The following is a 15,975-nucleotide window of genomic DNA, read 5'->3' on the forward strand; positions in this document are numbered from 1 at the left end:
TGAAAAAGATCTGAAGCTCACACTCTACAGCTCTGTGAAAACCAGATGGAGGCGCAAGGAAACGAGAGACCACTCGCAGTCTCAGCTCTGCCTCCTTTTAAATATCATCTGGACCGCTGGACACATGGGCGGCAGAGGACTCCCCCCGTTCCCACAGTTCAAACGGACAGGCCCGTCAACTCTTGAAGAATGTGTCAGCTCTGTCCCAGTAAAGAGTGAGGTGTAAAGAGCGATGTAGTGATGAAAAAACGATAATATTACTGAAACATATGTTAAATCTGACATAACAGCTCTTAAGTAGGATAAGGCCTGTTAACCTTTTTGTAAATGTAGAGTTGTAATGAATAAATGAATGAAAAACTTAAATACTTAGTTTGTATCAGTTATAGAAGTGGCGACAGTGGCTCAGTTGGTGGTATTCGTCTACTCATCCAAAGTTTTGCAGTTCGGATCCCGCTCTCGACATAAATATAATTGGTAGAGTGGTCAGATACATTGACCCACAGGTTGGCGTGCAATTCCAGCTCCTACAAACGAATACTGCCGTTGTGTGCGAGTGGTTCCTTGATGTAAAGCGCGTTGAGTGTTTAGAAGGTGGAAAAGCGCTATATAAAATGTGATTATTTACTATTTAGAGCTCAAATCTCATGGCACTACACAAAAATAACTAAAATCCTCACATGATAAACATTGAGTCCCATACGATTTTGTTCAAGCTTTCATTTAATAAACAATCATTTGATATAGTAATTATTGTAACAGACCTATGCGCCAACACGTCAGAAGAATGTGCCAGGTCTGTCCCAGTAAAGAGGGGGAGGCCGTGTGTCCTTTTGCAGACCAGACAGAGGGGGGCAGGTTTTGGGGTTAGCTGAGGCTGGACCGAGCCAAAGCAGTGGCAATGTTACTAATGAGCAACAGGTGCCGGGGCAATAGTGTGGACACCATCTGTAGGGCTGGAGACACCTTTTCACATAGGTCCTGACAGACGCAGACACACAGTAAACTCTTTGACACCAGCGGATAAAATATAAGGTGTCAGTCGTGCCCATGCGGTTTGCTGGGTCATCGTTTGACCTTTCTGTGGCTTTGAAAGATGCCAGAGCTCAGGCTTTTACTGGGGCCACGTCGACCCTCGTCACCTTAGCGCACATTCGTGTACTCTAAATCACTCACGCGACTACCTTCAGCTTGTATTGGAGACATATGGACACAAATATATTCACCTTATTCCTCCATCGCCATTTAGGTTGTATTATTTTGCATGGGGCTGCTGATACTGATATCTTCCAAAATTCTCCATTGAAAGAACTGAATTCACACCTAAACAGAAGTGCCACCACATAGAAAGTCACGTTTATGAAAAAAGTGGGCAGGGCAGAATATGGTCAATAACAGTCTGTAATGGTTTTATTCTGTTTATTGTTTATTTGGTACAGACTGATGCAACAAACATGGATTTTAATGGACACGCTATGCAAAATCAACTTTTTAGAGCTTTGAACCATGTAATAATCGTTTTTTCATTTACCCTTTCAAAGTTGAAGAGTGATTCATGCATGGTTGAGTAATCTTTATTCTCTTGTATTCATTGCTCCAACAACTCCCATACATGGCACCCGCCCACTGGTCTATAATTACTTTCTTTTTTTTTTTTTTAACAGTGATACACGTGGGATTTGGTCATTTTGGCACAAACAAGGGAAAAACTGTATTAAGTGGTTTTAGATTTATATTTCGATTTAAAATGTCACAAATATAACATAATGATGCATGAGTGTCATTGGTTTTAACTATAGCAGACAAAAACGTAATATGTCTTCTTGAACGGTGTGGTAATCTGATGCTGGTATTACAGTGGTTACAGACGTGGCTAATTCGTAACACTGTTGTCATATGTTTCCTGTGTCTTGTGTTTTAGGAAAATAAATTCAACCCTGAGGTGGTGGAACACATTTTTCAGCACAACCCCATTCTGAAGTACACCCAGGGCCCCCTGTACGCGCCTCTGCTGCCCTTCCCCTACGGCAGCCCCGAGCACAGATGTGAGTGAGAACACGCCATGCACCATTGTATCAGATGGAGAGATTTCTGTGTAAAATAACAACACCAATTAGAGGCGGGTGATGTGCCAAATATATAATACATTTTCTATGAGCCAGTACAATTGCAGTTTCATCACAATTTATGCACACTTTGAGGATGTAACTAAAATCATTTGCTTCTTCTGAAAGTTCACATCTCATTCCTGTTGGTTAAATCCACCTGTCACTCACTTAGCATTGCTAAGACTGACCAATAGGAGGTGTGGGTGCTTTTGTTTGAGCACATTCAAGAGAGTATTTGTGAATCACAATCATAGACTGTATATATAAATAGACATAGCTAAACTGCTAGCCGCCACGTTCCAAATAGTATGGGCGCACTTCCGGCTCCATTGACTCACTTTCTGTTAAAAAACTGTGGCCCCTCCCTCTGTAACTGCTGCTGTCTTAAAATGTTTGTATTAACCTGCTCTACATGATTCTGGTAATATATATATATTTTTTTATTTAGCTATTTTGTCCATAAATCAAGATATAAACAGACAAATCAGGCGCCTTCTTTCGCCGAGGTTGCTCCTGCTAGCGTTAGCAACAGGTTTGATTGACAGCGTAGCTAAGCATCCACTCCCTGCTAAACTAGTGGGAAGGGACATTACCTTCAACAAGCTTGCTCCGGATTGGCTCTTTGTTTGTTATGATTCTTGCGGTTGGAATTCCAAATATGGAACTCCATATTTGCCCCATAACCGCTCGCCTCGATGAGCTTCATGTGACTGGAGCCAAACGCTATGGATGACGTCACACTCCCTTTAGCCACTTCTTTACACAGTTTTATCAAAATGAGTGTAGAACAATATATTTTTATCAGTATATTGCACAGCCCTAACATCACCTGTAATCTTTGTGTTTATACACAGACCACAGCGGGAAAGGCTACGGCTCAGTGCGAGAGGAGGCGGTCAAACTGTTCAACTGCCTGCAGCAGCTGGAGTCTGCTCGGGAGCCTGTTCCCATCATCCAGGGGGTCCTGCAGACTTGCCTGGACCTCCGGGCGCTCCGGGATGAGGTCTACTGCCAACTGGTCAAACAAACAAGCCACACCCCCCACCCGTACACCGCCGCCCACCTCCGCTACTGGCAGCTCCTCACCTGCATGAGCTGCACCTTTCTGCCTGGGCCCATTGTGCTCAAATACCTGCGATTCCACCTCAAAAGGTATATATTTCATTTTAGGTGTCTACTTATTATGGGAGTTAATTGTTTATCTCTTCTCAAAAAAGTGATTGTGCTCAGGCTCAACTACCTGTGATTTCACCTCAGAAGGTAAGAAGTAGCAGGGTTTGGCGGTTTGAATCTCGACATAAACATGATCGTTTAAGCGGTTCGATTCCAGCCCCAACAGATAAATACTGTCGTTGTGTCCTTGGGCAAGACAATTAATTCCCTTCACCCCCAGTGTCTTCGTACACTGCTCTCTTTGATGTAAAGTGCTTTGACTGCCTTGAAGGTGGAAAAGTGCTATGTAAAAATGTGACTATTTACCATTTTAGGTGTGTCCAAATGTTGTTTATCTTGTGCTGTTTTATTTTGTTGTTGGCTAAACTGTATTTCAATAAGGGATCTTGCTTTGTATATAACTAGAGTAATAGAATAATCAACTTATTATGAGTTACTTGTTGATCTCTTGCCAAAAAAAGTGATTGACAGCCAAATTGACCAATCTTAGTGCGCCGTGTTGATGTGCAAAAGAGAGCCGGCTCCTTGTCTGTTAAGGGACTGACAAGTTGACAGTTAAAATAATAATAGCCAGTGTAAACTCGTAATTGCCTTTCCAGGTGCCGGCAACCATGCAAGTCTAAATGAAACTGAACGCTGCAGTATATAGTACTACAGAAAAATCTTGGGTCTAGACAGCGACCGAACGCAGGCGCCAGCACTACTAACCACCAGTTTAGATATAGCAGTGTGATATGCTTTCACATTGTTAGAATATTCCTGGCCTGGATTTGCAAGTTTGAATTAGCCTCCTGCCTAGCATGCTAATCTAAAGATGTTAGCGCTATACTGATCCTCCACTGTGGATATTTTGTCCTTCACCACACCCGACTCCAGCCATCTATAAGTCAGCACCAGGAATCATTGCGTAGCAGCTAATAGAGCAGTGGCATGCGATCGCAAACTGTATTGCTTTGAAACTCGCTGCTTGTGAGTTTGGATACAAGTGGCTGCTGCTCTCACGCACCCCCTAACTCTGGATCACTGCAGCTGGGCAGACTCGAACTGGGCAACGCTCCCAGAAAGTTTAGCTCCCCTCTCTCCATCTGTCTCTTCATCTCTCTTTCTAACTCTCCCTCTCTTGTGTTTGTTTCTCCCCCTTTTTCATCTCTCTCTCTGTTTATCTCCCTTGTGCTGCCTGCTCCTGTCATCCTCCCTCTCTCCATCTCTCTATCTCTTACTCTCTCTCCCTTACTCTTCTTCCTTCTCTCTCTCTCTTTCGAACTCTCCCTCTTGCTTTCATTTCTCCACCTTTTTCATCTTTTTGTGTCTTTCTCTCCCTCTGTTTGCCTCTCTCCATCTCTTACTCTCTCCATCACTCTTCTCCTCTCTCTCTTCCTTCTTCTGAAAGCCCCCTCTCACTCACCCCTCTCTTTTTCTCCCTGCCTCTTCTTCGGTGCGCCTAGAAAGTTTACCCCCCACACCCCTTTTTCATCTGTTTGTCTCTGTCTCCCTTATGCTGGCTGCTTCTGTCACTCTCCTTCTCTTTCTCTCTCTCCCTCCATCTTTCTTGCATTTTTTCTACCCCTTTTTCATCTCTCTGTCGCTATCTCTCCCGTATGCTGTCCCTTTCTTTCAGTCTCCATCTCTTAATCTCTTTTTCTTCCTGTCTCTCCTTCAGTGCTCCCAAAAAGTTTACCCCCCTTCATCTCTTTCTAATTCTCTTTCTCTCTCCCTTTCTCCCTCTCTTCTCGCAGAACCCCCCCCCCCCCTCTCACTTCCTAACCCTTCTCCCTCTCCTTCACTCTTCCTTTTTATACCTCTCTTTCTAGGTAACCTCTCTCAGTTTCTTTCACACTCTCTCCCTTTTGCAGCCCTCCTCTCTCACCCCCCCTCTTTCTTTTTTCACTCTTACTCTAGCTGTCACCCACAATTCTTCTCTTCCCCCCTCTTTCTTTAACTTGTTCCCTCTCTTCATCTCTCTCTAACTCAATTACCCCCTTCCCCTCCTTTTCCTCCCCTCTCTCTCCCTCCCTGTCTTTCTTTCTGTCTCGCTGTCTCTTTCTCACTCACTCTATCCCCCATATCTCTCTCTCCCTCTCCACCCCTCTTTTTCTCCCTCTTTCTCTTACCCAAAAATGCCCAGAGAAACCCCTGGGGAATGTCTGCTGTCAGAGCGAATAGGCCAGACGAAAGGAAGCAGAGAAGAGAGAGAAAGAGAGGAGAGGGGTGGAGGAAGAGGAGAAGGAGGAGGAGGGGGCATTGGCCGGATCAGTCCAAGTCAGTGGAACATTCCTAATTATATTTCAGCAGGACAAATCCCACCCTGCAGCTCTGTACTTATGAGACACACTGAATGAGAGGACCTTTCTGCTGTCTCCCCCTGCGTCTGTCCCACTTTTGTGTTCTTTGGGAGGGCGGCCATTTGGTAATTGTTTCCTTCCTATTTTCTCCGTGTTTACCCAAGACTTAACTCTAAAAACACGAGGCTGTATTTCACACCTTTGACGGTCTACGCTCGATGTAGCTGTCTGTGAGTCTTTCAAGTGTTTTTTTTTTAGCAAACACACCTAACGCCCCTGGATGCTCCGCCGGGAGGAAGTGGAGGGTCGCTATGGTTCACGACAGCGGAAATAACTTTTCCTGTTTAGCGCACTACCCAATGTCAAACATGTTTTTTAAGTAATTTTCCTTTACTTTGAAGGGATGACGGATCAGGGCCTTTCAAGTTTTTAAGTGCAGTAGTGAGAACATTAGTCATTCTTTGCCTCATTGACTTTTAAGCTACGGTTCAAAGAAAATAAAGAACCCAGCTCAAATCAAAGATGACGTAAAGGTCATAATAGTAGCATGAGAATTTGAAAATTAGCAAAACAAGCGTGTGTTATTGTTTTGGGGATGAATATCTAGGTGGAAAAATGGTGCAGTATGGCATTAAACTTATGTGTGCTCATGGAAACAAGCAGGCCACGCCACCGAGCCAGGTTAGCAGGTGAGCACATTGTATTATTAATATGAGGTGACAGCGCTCATGGTAATACAGGAATTTCAAGTTATTTTTGACTAATTAAAACACCTGTTGAATAAATGAGATGGATAGATGCGTTTAGTGCCATACTGTGGAATATTGCAGGAAAAGTAATTACATCTCCAAGCTGGACAATCCATCACAAAAAGTTACACAGTGCATCATTAAAACAGACCTATTCTGCAAAATGAATGGGTGGAGGTTCTTGTTTGTTTATTGACCTGTTGAAGTCGTTTTAGAAGAATATTGCGATTTAAAATGTGCAAATTCTAACATAACGATCCACAGGTGCCGTAGATTATAACTACCCCGCAGGCTCAAGCACAATATGTCTGCTTTAAACAGAGGCTACCCGCCCACTCACACCTGTTCTGTTGTTTTCTTTCTCACAGGGTCCAAAGCCAAAGTCCAGAGTCAGAGATGGACAACTATGCATCTTTCATCAGCGAGGCCCTGGAGAAGACCAAGTGTCGGGAGTGTGTGCCGTCCTGGGAGGAGATCCACATGCTGATGAACAGGCAGGAGATGCTGTGTACGATACATTACCCAGGCCCAGGCTCCTGCCAGCTCTACGTCAGCTCACACACAACAGCTAACGAGGTGAGGCCAGAGTTCTTGTGTGAGTTCATGTGATGTTGTCATTCTCTCAGATAAGGGCAAGAGTCAGTTTTCCTTATTGATTACATTGTACTTTGCCATGAAATATCAAAAGGTTAAATGCACAAATGTTGAACCTGATCATTTCTGTTAGTGACATGTCCTAAGAACTCACTGTATCACAACAAGAATCTGCATTTTAACTCATCTGCATTAAATACTATTGGCTTATAGGATGTTGTGATGTCATGTGAAACCCATCAATTCACAGTTCCCATGAATTTGGAAGTTTGACGTAGGCTTGTGGTTCTCAAACTGGGGTACGGGTACACAGGGTCTTCTACAGTTATGTGATTTCAAGATGATGCGTTTGTCTTCTTTTAGGTTAGTCCTTGTGTAGAAATAGTTTAGAGTAGTAAAAAAAATCCCCATATACTAATCGATACCGACACTTGTAGTGAAACTAAATACGCATGAAACAGAACTGATAATTATCACATATACTAGACAAAGTTTGACCAGAACAGTTTAAGAATGGTGTTGGTCTATGTCAGAGCTTGTCTTTTGAGATGACATGTTATTACCTGAAAAAAGTATTTTATTTTCATAGTGGGATTAAACTTTACTACTTTAGTTACAACACTACATGAGTCACATGGTGGACCTATTTTAAACTTGGATTTACCTCAGTTTAAGCCTAGTACAGACCTAAAGGGACGTGGAGAGGCCAGAATTTTAGATGTTTATTGGCAGTAAAGGTTTGAGAATCACTGACACCGATGGAATTTACAGTAGCAATTTTAATGTCATGAAAGTTATGGAAAAAACATAAAAATATTAGCAATAAAGTAATATATTTACATTTTATTGATGGTCCAGATAATACAGCTTTACCTTTAACTTCATTTAAGCCCACCCAGAAACTAGCAAATCTGACGTTAAACACATGGATTGACTTTGACTTTGAAGTAATAAATTGTATGGACTAATACGCTTACACAGTTACATCAGCTACAGCACAGGTTTGTCTGGAAAGGACATTAGAGACAAGAATAGCTCCATTGTAAAAAAAAAAAAAAAAATAGCATTACCATTCTATGCCATGTAACTCTGACTAATTATGAGTAGGCTGAACTTTCTTAACAATTGGACCGTATCAAATATGTAGCTTTACTAGTGAGGTGTCAGTCGGCTTCTTGTCTCCATGGAGATGTTAATGCTTTGCCTGGAATGTTCCCCGTATGGTATGGCATGAAACTTATCTAAACTTATAATTTGTTTGTTTTTATTGCTCAAAAATACCTTTAAAAGCATTCTTGCAGTGAGTGAGGTTGTCTGTCCTCATATCTGACCTAGTGGTGTCTCCTGTTTGTCTTCAATAAGATTTAATGCCGTGTTGTGGAACATTCCAGGCAAAAATAATATTATCTCCACAGACAAAAGCAAGTGACAGATCCTACACCAGAAAATTTACTTAAGGTAGAATTTCAGGGTTCTATATTACACAAACTTGACTCTTATGAGCTTTATGAGAACATTATAACATCAGGAAATAGTGTGATATGGGATCTTTAAGTTTTAATGGGTTGTATGCCGAACATCATCACATTATTATTATTATTATTATTATTACTAATTTCTTACACCATACTTTTGTCTTTTACACAGGTGGTGCGAAGGATGCAAGAGAAACTCAATCTGCAGGACAGTAAAAATACATTTGCACTATATGAGCAGAACGCCCTGTGGGAGCAGCCGGTGTCCGGTAGTGCCCTCATCGCAGACATCCTCACCAGGTATGACCAAATAGTGACCTTGAACTTGTAAAAAACACATGGACAAGGGCAGGAAACTGTAAAACACAGCAGACAGACACATTGTCGAGGGAGTTCAAGTGCGTCAGGAATCTAAGCTATTTGTCGCTTGTTTGAAGAATGCTCTGAAGCTGGATTATATAGAATTATCTTTAGTTTGTGTCTTAAACTAGTTATTCATGCACTGCACGCTAAAACCTCATTAAAAATATTTGGCTTTCCAAGTATAATTACAATTGAACTCATATGGCTATAAACCAGGTCCTACATTACGCTATTTTCTCATCTGTTATAATGTTGTTTCCTCATCACAAACATACATGGAGTTGTGTTTTGGTTTTATTTTTTCATTCACACGCTTAACACAGAAACCCTGTATATTTAGGCTGTGTACTTCCATTAAATGCATGCAGTTATTTAGGATATATAATGTCTTCTTGTAAACAACAAAATATACACTTCCTAACAACGTTCTGAAATACATAGGATCTTTGTATTAGTTTAAAAGTTAATGTTTCAGTCTTCACTTGCAGATCCACTGTGAACTGAATCCTGCTTGATGATCTCTGTTAGGAAAATTACAATGACTAAGGAACAAATAGCTGAGGAACAAAACTGTCTCAAACTCAACAAGACTACTAAAGACTTTAAACATCACGTCGGCCTCAGCCACAGCCCCACACCTCAGTTTAAAAACTACTGTGCCAAAACTATGTGTACTTGATAACCTGTGTCCTTGTCTACTCCATTGGTTAAACATCACACTGATGGGAACAGTAGTCAGTCAGGAGCTGTCATGAAAAGGGATTTCCAAGGTAAAGCTGATGTCATTTAGTTGCACAAGGCACAATCTGGATGATAAGAGACATGAAAGGTATCAAAGAGATCACTGTTTTTTCGAAGGCGTAGGCGTCCGTGTCCTTAAACTGTTTACTGACAGGGTAAACATGAAACAAAGTGCCACCAAGTATATTACACACTATTTCAGACAAGGCCTTATTAGCGACATGTGGATAAATGTTGAGTTTGTTATAATTATCTATAATTCTTTTTCCAACAGCTTTTCTGCTAAAGAGGCAGAGTCCAAATCCCAGTGGAGGCTGTGTTTCAAGCTCTACTGTCTCCTGGATGCTGACAGCATTTCTGTGGACAGCATCGAGTATTTCTTCCTGTTCGAGCAGGTAATGAATCCAACACGACAACGTTAGATTCTTCTTTGATTGGGTCCGCCTCAGTATTGATGCAGAGGTAAAATTTATGATTCTGCAGTAGTAGTATTTCATTGGTTTGTGTCTATACTTAGAAATTATTAACAGGCTGCTATCACAATAAAAATAGGGACAGTATGAGAGAACTGGCAGCAGTGTTCACAGGCCAAAGGCAGCCAACAAGCCAACCGCTAGGACATTGTTCCTCTGGGGTTACATAAAAAGTTATAGGACTAAATAAAGCAGGGTGGGTCAGAATGGAGTGATGGTGCTGTTGGGATATGTATATAACAAATGTATCTCCTGTTTCTCCTGCTGTTGGACATCCTGCTGCAGTGCCATGAGATGGTGGTGCGTGGCCAGCTGCCCGCCTGTGAGGAGGACCTTCAGACTCTGGCTGCTCTCAGGCTTCAGTCGCTCTTTGGAGACTTCAGCACTCATGCCCCCTGCCCTCCTTTGGATGAGCTGTTCCCTGGGCCCATGCTCGAGGCCAGGGTGCTCATGGCTCTCACTGCCCCCCCAGGACTGCCCCCCTGCACAGTGCCCGCTCAGGGCTGCCCCGGGACAGGCTTCCCCTCGGGCCTTCTCTCAGGGACTCTGTGGACAGCGGTGCACAAGCAGAAAGTGGAGCAGGATTTACGATTGCGAAGTCGCCTCAAAGAGGAAGCCACTGTTGTCATGGCCTCCATCTTGGAGCGCTGGAAGGGTTTGGCTGGCTACAGCCGCTTGGACAGTATGGCCGCTTACCTCACTATTGCACGCCAGTGGTCAGGCTTTGGATGCACTCTGTATGAAGTCGACTTTTATATTGTGAGTAATATGGGCTCAGGATGTCATTCCTTTTCTCAATAGTAATTGCATAGTAGGAATAACATGTTTTGACCTGGGGTGAATTAACTTTTTACCTCTCCCTCCAGAGTTCGACGGGGAACTTCTCCCAAAAGTTGTGGCTGGGTGTAGCAGCTACGTCAGTGTCTTTGTACCGTCAGGGAGAGGCTGAGGCGCTCGAGTCCTTCCCCTACGGCCAGATCTGCTCATATGGCGTATCTGATAGCAACACATTCAAGATCACCGCAGGAGACCGAGACCTGCTGTTTGAAACGACCAAGGTACTCCAGCTTATAAAGCTCAGAGGAGGAAGTCTCTGTATATGAAGCTGTTTCTTCTTGAATGTTTTCTGCTCTAAAGTCAAACTTCAGCCCATGTAAAAAGCTCTTATCACAGTGCAGTGTTGTGCACAGGAAGTTAAAGGAACACTGTTTGCTCCTGATGCCCTCCTCCCTCCAGCTCCGACCCACTTTAAAAACACTCATTAATTTGGCCTAAAAAGAGAGCACACACAACCTGGGCCTTGACCGCTGACCAATGCTAACCACCAAGACTCTCACTTCCTGTTGTTAAATGGTTACGGGGGGGCATTTTATCGCTCTGGTTAGATTAAAATATTAGGCCAAACATTTCTCGGAAGCATAGATCTTTGCAGACATTTTTTTTTGTTTTTTTTGTGGAGAACAAATCTTGCCTTTCACTGCTTAGATTTGACTGCATCTTCCCACAGTGAACAGAAATCCCTCTGTGATCTCTCTTGGGGCACAAAAGTGGCTTTTATTTATTTATTGCAAGCTCAGGCGATTTGGAGGAGGGCTGGGAGAGTCTAGTGCTTTTAAGATTTTAGTCCTCATCCTCCGCTAACACGAATGAGCAAGGTTTTATTATCGGTATAAAACGTTCAAGCGGAAATACATTTTGTGAGGCTGATTTAGAGTGTTATGTGGATTGGGCAAGACATGAACATGCTTTGTGGTAATAACCCTGATGAACAGTAGTAACCAGTACAGATATGCAGAAAGTGATGGCACAGTATGAAATCTAAAAGAAAAAAATCCATATATACATATATTAACACATACATTGTTGGTTTGTGCATAGGGATGTCAAGGTATTACATTTTTAAATTTTAGATCATTTACAGTTTTCCCCATCATGACCAAAATTATTCATTCAAATTATTTAAAGGGCCAATATTACGCTATTTTCTGATCTATGTTATAATATGGTTTCCTCATCATTAAAAAAAACAAAACATATCTGGAAGTTTGTTTTGATTCTTTCACACGTTTAACACAAAAACCCTGCATATTTAGGCTGAGTTCTTTTCTCAAAGGGAAGACACTTCCACCTTGTGATGTCATGTGGTTATAGAGGAAGTGCTCCACTGTGTTTTTAAACTCCATAGACCTTCACTAGAATCATTTGAATAATTTCAGCCCAGGAATTGCCAGACTGAACTAAAGGAAAAAGGTGTTTGTTCACTTGAAAACTACCGCTTCATGACATCACAAGGTGGAAAAGAGCATTTTGAGCTTTGGAGATGTAGACAGACTGATAATGCAGGGTTACTCAAACATGTGTGAATGAAACAAAACACAACTCCAGGCAAGAGTCCATTTTGCGTAATATTCAACCTTTAATGGAATACAATTCTTAACGTATGAGACTAGCTTTCTGAAATAAATCTTTCTGAATGAATGAAGTAATGCTGATATAACAAAACCAGCCAGGTATAAGAGCACTTTACGTTAAAATGTACTTTTCTGGAATGTAGATTGATTAGAAATTACATCAAGGCAATGCCCAACTCATAGAACTATAGTTACATAGTTAACCGACATATATTTAAATTCTAAAACCCTCACAGTTACGATTATTTTGGTTCTTGCTCTTATATTGTGACCCGTATGACCACAAGTACGGATTAACGCAATAAGGTTGACATCCCTGCATCTACTTTATATGCACATATGGTGATAATTTAAGTCTCATTCACTTGATGAAACCTTAGGATCGGAATAGACAGTCTTTCTATTGCAATTTTAGGAACATTTTACACATGACATTTCATTTGTAAGTTTGGCATGTTTATAGAGAGTGTATGATTCTGCCAAAGGAACATCACGCTCAGTTCTTGGATGATCCCAGTTTTCACACAGCTGGATGACTTCACCCCCTCCACCCTTCGTTTGACACTGCGGCTGCCACCCATCTGACCCTTGTCCTCTCTCTCTCTTTCTCTCTGTTCCAGTTGACGGAGATCCTGCAGCTGATGAACGCATATTTCAGTGCCACCCGTCGACAACGAGGCAAAGCGGACGAAGCAGACATCACGCGGGACCATCACTTGACCCCAATGCCAGCGTCTGCCCTCCTGGAGCTGCCTTCACATCCAGTCTGAGTCCCCCACCACCACCACCACCACCACCATATCCCATCCCAACACACGTGGCCCCCTTAGGCACCTCCTCCTCCTCCGCCCAGTCCTCCTTCCTTCACTGGGAAAAGCACAGCAGCCAAAACAAAGAGAGGGCTGTTTTCACTCCCCATCCGTGAAAATAAACCCAGGGCCTAGCATTGCAGCTGAAGGAGCGATAGAGACTTGAAGGGGGGAGGGTGGCGAGGCTAGTGGTTCTGTTTTTGAATAGGGGCCAGAAAGCCGCAGAAACCAATGTGGTCGGTGATGAGGTGTCACACTTGCAGCAAATCCCCACTCCACCCTGTCACGCACACACCTTATCCCTTCGACAATGTGAGATGTACTGTAGTAGCATTTAAATCTAATGGCACCAAAAACTGTGGTATTGACTACGTGAGTGGTTCTGAAAGTTTTGACAAGTACGAATTTGGGGTAGGATTTAAAAGCTGCACTGTGGAACTTTGCTGGAGGGGGTTATGTTATTTCCACATCAACTTATCTTCATGGAGCCAGGTGAACTCTTTAGAGAAGTGACCCTGCTCACAATAAGAGTGGTTATAACACTTGTAATTGAATAAATGCAAGATTGAGATACTGTGGAACATTCTACGCAAAGCAGTAACATCTCCATGGAGACAAGCAGGTGGAGAACCCTCATCAGTAAAGTTACATAGTGCACATTGAACCAAGATTAATCCCAAACAGGACTCAAAATCTGGAATAGTAGAAAGAAATAAGCGCTAAGTATGGACAAACCCAGAACTAAAACAGGACTGAACTAGGACTGAACCTGGACTTAACTGTGCCTAAGCCAGAACTGACTGGTCCAAAGTCTCAAACAAAGAACTAAATGAGTACTTGAATTTTAATGCCCCTAGTTCTTCTTACCATGACAATAACTCTTGCCTACCACCAGTGATGTCACAGTTTAAGAACCACTGCCATTTATGAAGAAAAAGAAACACTACATTTTATTTAACTCTTTAAGTAGGTGTGCCATATTGCTCCAGTCTTTTTTCCTAGAAGGCCTGGAGACTTCAAGTACACTCTCTCGTTGGGCGCCCCCCCCCCTCCTTAATGTTCGGCAGAGAGTTTTCATAAGGTCCCGGGCAGAGGCTTGCATTACCTGGAACTGTTGATGCATGCAGCCATGTGATCCCAGAACTGGAAACAGATGTTGAACTTTGTAGCAAAAAAGTCACTTCTGCCGCCATGAAGACTCTCGGGAAAATCAGCTGTGCGTGTGTGTAATTTTAATCACGAGATCTACTTCCTGTTTGACGATGGGAGTAGATGAAATGTTTCACCAGAAAACCAAAGGACTGTGGAGCGGTTTCTATACGCTGTCGTTAGCACCAAAAATGCTCTGATTTTTGTCCTTTGTCACATTGCTGCTTGTCATGGTTAACACTTGACTTGTTTTGTGTCAGCTACAGCTCTGCTAAAATTTACTGGTGCTTTCGTGTTTAATTTTTGTTACTTTTAAACTGTATATAATTTGTAGATTATAAATGAGCCTTTTAAAAGATAACGACGATAATGCTTTGCTATCCCCACACGTTGCTACAAAAGCCTCGTCCTGTTTTATTTATGTTTTTTACCGTCACTGCGTCTTAATTGCAAATGTGTTTTCTTGTTTTGTTGAACTGCTCTGAGCCGTAAATGCCATTGGCTCACTTCAGTTGTAGCAATCCTCTTTAGCTCTGTGTTCCTCTTTTCTAAAGCCAAAGTCCCAGGTTTTGAAACGGACCAAAGATTTTTAATAAGCTTTTATGACAGCAGGTTACATAAATATGTTGTAATTCTAGTAAATGTGGTCGCACTTAACTTCACAGCGCAGTAATGTCATGGTAACTGGGATAACAAGGTCAAGGGATAAATACATTTGTCAGTCCTGTTTCCATACTATTGGAAAGAAAACACATCCATCTTTCTTCCTGGTCATTTACAACCTTCTTACGGACTTGGGAAGAATTTTTACCGTTAAATAAAGCAGAAAGCTAGATATGAACTATTACTATGTTATTATTGCACTGTTAAGTAAAGTGCTGCTAGTTAATAGCATTTCTACAGCCATAAAAATCATGCTTTTTCTAGACGACGTAGCCTCAAACGTTAAACTTGATCCCGTCACCACGAAAGGCCTTGACACCAGTCGGCCTTATGCCTGTGAAAGCACAGGGCCTCGCTTTTTCTACTGCAGCTGCAGGCAGCTCCAACCCATGTGTTTGTAAAGAAACTGCGGAAGTAGCTTTGTATTAGGCTTGTTTGTATGCTGCATGGTACCTTTATGTTAATGTGTGTATAGTTCATTGCACTATTTGTTTGTTTTTAACTAACTTGGAAGTGCAATAAAAACTATAAATACTGTATGTAATTAATTAAAGCCTCCATTTGAACACATCTGCTGTTGTTGTCCTACAAACTCTAATTTCCTTTGTTTAGAAGTCTTAGAAGTAGAAACCTGTCAAAATTTTGAACTGTGATACATTACTACAGATAATATTGAAACCACTTTACACCACTGACCGTGACCTTAAAGTGATCTAAGTGAACAAACATTTAAATAGACAGTATAATTAAAAGTCATGAGCAGCAACAAATAAATGGCAGAATGAAGCAATACTTAGCCATAGAAGTTACCTTTCCAATCCTCTGCAGCTCAAATCTTATATTACAACAAAAATAACAAAAATCTCACACTGTTGCAAAGACACTATACACAAAATTATTGCTCCAACTTTCATATACTGAACGATAAGTCGATATAGTACTAGTATAGACTGGCTAGGAGTTCATACAAACCTGACATTTAGGG

General features: G+C 42.0%; 1 protein-coding gene across 1 annotated transcript in view; it reads left to right on the forward strand.

Moving 5' to 3' along the window:
- The window catches only part of plekhh3 (pleckstrin homology, MyTH4 and FERM domain containing H3), a 57,829-nt gene extending 42,273 nt beyond the window's left edge, over positions 1–15,556 (forward strand). Inside the window, exons 6-13 of the mRNA XM_033971886.2 lie at positions 1,922–2,045; positions 2,963–3,260; positions 6,681–6,888; positions 8,554–8,681; positions 9,760–9,880; positions 10,244–10,717; positions 10,825–11,016; positions 12,990–15,556. Of these exons, the coding sequence (XP_033827777.1) occupies positions 1,922–2,045; positions 2,963–3,260; positions 6,681–6,888; positions 8,554–8,681; positions 9,760–9,880; positions 10,244–10,717; positions 10,825–11,016; positions 12,990–13,139 (1,695 nt within the window). The 3' untranslated portion in view covers positions 13,140–15,556. The remainder of the gene's footprint in view (positions 1–1,921; positions 2,046–2,962; positions 3,261–6,680; positions 6,889–8,553; positions 8,682–9,759; positions 9,881–10,243; positions 10,718–10,824; positions 11,017–12,989) is intronic.
- The last annotated feature ends 419 nt before the right edge of the window (positions 15,557–15,975 follow it).

The sequence above is a fragment of the Periophthalmus magnuspinnatus genome, chromosome 8 (assembly GCF_009829125.3).
Source record: "Periophthalmus magnuspinnatus isolate fPerMag1 chromosome 8, fPerMag1.2.pri, whole genome shotgun sequence".
Lineage (NCBI taxonomy): Eukaryota > Metazoa > Chordata > Actinopteri > Gobiiformes > Gobiidae > Periophthalmus > Periophthalmus magnuspinnatus.